This window comes from Passer montanus, unplaced genomic scaffold (assembly GCF_014805655.1).
Source record: "Passer montanus isolate IOZ18808 unplaced genomic scaffold, ASM1480565v1 scaffold29, whole genome shotgun sequence".
Taxonomy (NCBI): Eukaryota; Metazoa; Chordata; class Aves; order Passeriformes; family Passeridae; genus Passer; species Passer montanus.
In genome coordinates, this window is record NW_024367596.1 from 10,809,975 (window position 1) to 10,815,055 (window position 5,081).

General features: G+C 51.1%; 1 protein-coding gene across 1 annotated transcript; it reads right to left on the reverse strand.

The window, feature by feature from the left end:
* Positions 1-387: 387 nt before the first annotated feature.
* On the reverse strand, positions 388-4,412 carry GMNC (geminin coiled-coil domain containing). The gene is made up of 5 exons (XM_039713769.1): positions 4,402-4,412; positions 3,505-3,661; positions 3,338-3,423; positions 1,832-1,948; positions 388-1,032 (listed from the first exon to the last, which is right to left on the reverse strand). The coding sequence occupies exons 1-5, from the start codon at positions 4,402-4,404 to the stop codon at positions 388-390; spliced, it is 1,008 nt and encodes a 335-aa protein (XP_039569703.1). The 5' UTR covers positions 4,405-4,412.
* Positions 4,413-5,081: the final 669 nt, after the last annotated feature.

Genomic DNA, 5,081 nt, shown 5'->3' on the forward strand with positions numbered 1-5,081 from the left:
GACAGGTGCTATTTCCAAAGTGAGAGAGGTGTATTCCCACAGTGCTTTCCTGTTTGGTGCATGTGAAAGTGATCATCAAAGGTGAAAGCCCTCCAGCCTGGAAACCACCAGTAACAAGGAAGAGCTGATGACAAAACCCCAGGAAACAAGTAAAAGCAAGTATCTCAACACAGGCACAAGAGAAAAGAATCCAGTTTGAACATCTGGGGCAGAAAATTGTCCAAGTGCAATCTGGAGTCACATCTGAGAGGGAATGAGGAATGGGTTAGTGACAGAGCAGCATTTAAAGAAGCCCAAAAGGGGTCTTTTTTTCTGCCTGGACCTGTCTGATGCACAAGGTGAAGTGTGACTCCTATGTCCTCTGTGGCTGACCCTTGATCAGGCGCATCATTCAGCCTGCTTGGGCACCCAGGTGAATCTCCAGCCCCCATCGTCGTCCCTGCGCACAAAGGCCTGTCCTTGGTGGAAGCTGTGCGTTCTCACGTTGCGGTGGGGACTCAGGGACGTTGTGAAGGCCACTTCTGTTTTGTTGGGTGACAAACCACCAGTCAAATAAGGCAACCCATAGGCTGGGATGGAGGAAACACTTGGCACAGGTGAGGAGATGCATGGTGCTGAAGAAAACTGAGGAAGGAAGGGAGAATCCTCGCTGCAGGGATGGGTGCTGCTGCTGGCTGGAGGCACATGGCTGCAGCTAAACACTGCTGCTGCTCCTTCCCTGTGCTCATAGTCTACTGCTCCCCCAGGGCTCAGGCAGTATGTGTCTTTTCCAAGGTCTGGGGACAGGGCACTGTAGTTAGCTGAAGCTTCATCAATTGTGTTCACATCTTTTAATCCCAAAGTCTGCAAGACCCAGCTGTCCACAGCAGGGCTGGCTTGCTCTTCACAGGCAGTGAATTCATTGAAGAGGTTCCTTCTAGCTTTGGAGGCATGAGGAATTTCTTGAGGAACAAAGCAGTGGTCCTCTTTTAATCTCCTCTTGGTACTTTTGAGGATAGGACAGGTTTTTTGCCCATGGCCAGACAGTAGTTTCTATTAAAAAAACCAAAACAACAAGGTGGAGATGGAAGATTAAAATTTGAATTTCTAGATACCTGAAGGCAACATGTTTCTGACCTCAGATGCACAAGACGGTTCCTACTTGATTACTACTGTCCTTACAGAGATTTTTTCCCCCTCTGCTTAAACATATGGGCATGACCAACTCTTTTGTATCTTCACAGTGTCTGCAAGAACCCTGTTCCTGAAAGAGAAGAGTGTGGCCATGTCAATAAGACCTGTGCATTGATGCATTCCCAGCCCTGAGCTGCCACCTGCCTCTGTGCCAGCAGTGCTCTGCAGGTGAGCAGGGCATGGGGGGCAAAGTAGCAGCCTGACAAAGAGAGAGGATTCAAAGGTAACTCGTGCTGGAACAGGGTGATCCTGACAAGGCAGTGCTCAGAGCAGCAGCTGAGTGGCACCGCACTCATCAATTCACCTCAGTTGTCATTATCCCAGGACAAGGGCCCTTCAGGCATCCAGCTATGGTCAAATGAAGGCAAGAATAAACAAGGAAGCTCCCCACCATGTCATGAATTCACTGCTCCACACTGGACCCTTCTCCACATGACACAGGGCGGCCACATGTCCCTGCTGTGCCCAGTGAAGGAGACCTTTTCTACTGACAGGATATCATTCCTGGAGCAAACCGTCACCTTTGTGAATTTAAATGTGAGTGTGAGTTCCACTGCAGGTTGTCTACACTCTTAGATTTTCCATATATTTTACTGGCATGTACCTAATCAACCTGTTCCTTCTGCACACATTTCTATGACAGGTCTGAACACAATACCTTGGCTTTTTCTTCCAAACACTTAATCAGGGCAGAATTCAGGTATTGTCGGAGGTTATTATTTTCTTCATGTAACCTAGCAAGTTCCTCTTCCTTCTGAAGCAAAGTATCTTGAAGCTGTGGAATAGAGATATTGATGAATAGATGTTGACTCTGTAACCTAATAGCAATTGCCCTCTGGTACAAGCTGCTTGGATTTGATGATCTGGGTGTTTGCTTTGTGAGCTCAACCCACCCCCTCCAGCCTCTTGTTTCTATAACTCTAAGTGGCATGACTGTTCAGTTCTCACTTTTGACTTCCTTTAATCTTTAAGTGAGTGTTTGAAAAGATTATTCTGAAAAAAACTGCAACCACAGAATAATAATAGAAATGAATTACAAGTAGCCCTGTGAGCAGCCAGAAATGGTCACGGGCATGACAGCAGCTTCAGGATCTCCTCTTGAGCCACAGCAAACATCCCTTTGCACCCCTCCTTCCCATTTATAGCTGGCTAGTGAAAAAAAAAGAAGGAGGAGTTGCAAACTAACAATTTATGGGGGTGGAGTGCAGAAGCGAGATGCAGTTGCTATTCTTTATGATAAAGTAGCACTCAGTGATCTCTTCAGTTCTGGACCCTACTGTGCCAGCACTGATACATATACAGAGTTGAGATGATCCCTGGTCTCAAAAGCTGAACAGGAACGGCAGACACCTAACACTTTTCTGTGGGAAATCTAAGTGTTTACAGATAGATATTTGGCCCTCATCATAGCTCTGGAGACTTCTTTAGGAGGACAAAGAATCTTCTGCCTTGGACCACAGGCATCTGCTGAGCATAGGTTTAGTGAAAAACAGATTAAATGATTGAGGCCGAGCCAAAGAAAGAAGTACACTGACATCTGGAACTATGGTTTGATCCAGGGACCTTTAAGATAATATCTGAATTTTCACTGACTTGACTGTGTCAAAACATCATTCCAAGTATTTGATCAGAGTCATCAAACTGGAGCTCCTTCATCGAAGACAGTTCAGTTTCTCCTGTCTCTTGTCGGGATTTACAAAAAAATGACATATAAGAGAAAATAAAGTAACAAGGAAAACCTGTTGGTCAAAATGGTTGATCTTCCATGTAATTAGACAGTTCTGGTGGACTCATTTCCCATGAAGTTAAACCTGGTGGAATCAGGAGGACACACGCTACGTATTTCTAGCCAACAGCATCACCAGAGCCTGAGGTCCCCCTGCTCATGCCCCTGGTTTTCTTTAGTGCCAAGGCTGCTGCTGCAATATGATGTAAGAGGGGAGGAATGGATACGGAATCCCACCACAGTTGGTCCAACCTCACAGGACAACATGGGGGAGACAAATACATCAAGCACGGAACAACAGTTTTGTGTCAGTTCTGACGTCTGTGCCAGTGACAGGGAGACCTGCCATAAGCCAACCCAGAAGATGCAATACGTGACACAAAGTTCGGGAGCCTCGTGGGGTGAACCCGGGGCTGCTGGGGGACGCGGAGCCTTTACCTGCTTGTTTCTGTAGAGCTGGGAGGACAGCTGGTCTCCCTGCCACGCCGCGTCCTGGGCACCGAGCTGCGGGCTGCAGAACTGTCCTGCGGACGAGAGCGAGGGTTATCCCGGCCCCGCACGGCTCGCAGCGCGGCTGGGGACGCGGCAGCGGAGCGCTCACTCACCCTGCGGCCGAGCCTCCCGCCCGCCCTGGCTGTGCGGCGGCTCCGCGGCGCAGACGGCGGCCCAGGTCTCCTTGGAAACCCCGGCGGGGGCGGACCAGGGGCAGGCGCAGCCCGAGCCCCCGGCGAAGTCCGGCTCCGGGCACGGCCGGCCGGCGCTCTGCGGAGGGAAGGGGCCGAGGCGATGGGGCGCTCGGCGGGGCAGCGCTGTCCCCGCTGCTGTCCCGGCCGGGCTGTGCTCAGGTGCTGCCGCGGGGCAGCCCCACCGCCCAGCCGGGCACCCCCGAGGCAGCGCCCAGCCCTGAGCCGGTGGCCGCTCCCCGCCTGCCCGGTGGCACCGCTCCGTGCCGCCCCGGCAGCCCCCGCAGCGCTGGGGCTCCGAGCACAGCTGTGCCACGGAGGCGGCTCCGTTTCCTGCAAAGCCTTGGGGAATGCTACGGTCCTGAGCGGGTTTAGGGTGAAGGGGGGTCCAGTGCTGTCCTTGGCCACACCGTTGCTGCCACCACGGGTGTTCGACTCAGCTGCACAGCAGCAGCACAGAGCCAGCAGAGTCACTTCCTGGCTGCTCGCACTTTCTCCTGCCCCTGCAGTTCTGCAGGAGTCCCAGACCGCAGAGCCTGGGGTTGTCTCTGGATTCACCCCTTCTCCCTCCTCTAAATAAGCCTCATCTGCAGCAGCTCTAAATCTCTGCAAGGAAGGCAACGGCAAAACTTGGAATCTCAGTCAGGGAGTCTGCCTGCCCATGGGAAGGCACAGCAGCAGAGACTGCACTGGCAGGTAGAGAAGAGCCCTCTTTCTTTCCCATCTTAAGAGGGCACAAAATCTATTGCACTCCCCCAAGGGAGAGACCAGCTTCTCCTCCTCTGCCTCGAGGTCGAGAGAAATGCAAAGAGCACTTACCATATTAGTGGCAGAATGAAATGCAGGTCTTGGGAGCACGTTTCTGTTAAAGCCCCAGAGAGGTTTAAATGGCTCTGAAGGAGGGGGAGAGGGGGGAGACCGGGGAGGCGAGTTTAATCTAAAGGAGCTCCCAGTGACGCCTCAGAGCTCTCCTGAAACCCAGCAATCTGATTTGGTGTAAAGCTGTCAAACTTGTGACGTGAATAAACAGCAAACTTGCTGAAATCAAAGTCATTCTGGTCCCACAAATCAACACAAGGAAGGAGGGAAAAGAAAAGGAGGGAGAAGGAAAAAAAAGCTTCCACACACTTCAGGGCAGCAGTGAACTGGTGCGTCTGAGTTTCACTCCAGGAAATGAACAGGCATGCAGGGAAGCATCCCACATGTTCAGAATAAGGCTGCTGGTGTTGCTGGTGAGTTTGTTTTGTTTTGTTTTGTTTTGAAGACTTGTTTGCAGTTGTAAAATCCAGCAGGAAGAAACAACTCTGTCCAACTGCCTGGCTGACAGAGTGGGTTTTGCCCAGCTTCTGAGAGGTGTGTAGAAGCAAATATGATTCAGAACACTTGTGTGGACAGTTCTAAGAAGGAAAGTGCAGGTCTCAGAACAACAGAGTCTGCAAGGACAAGCTCCTGCAAATGTCTCACTATATTGAGAATGTTTTCCATCAAGCCCCAGACTT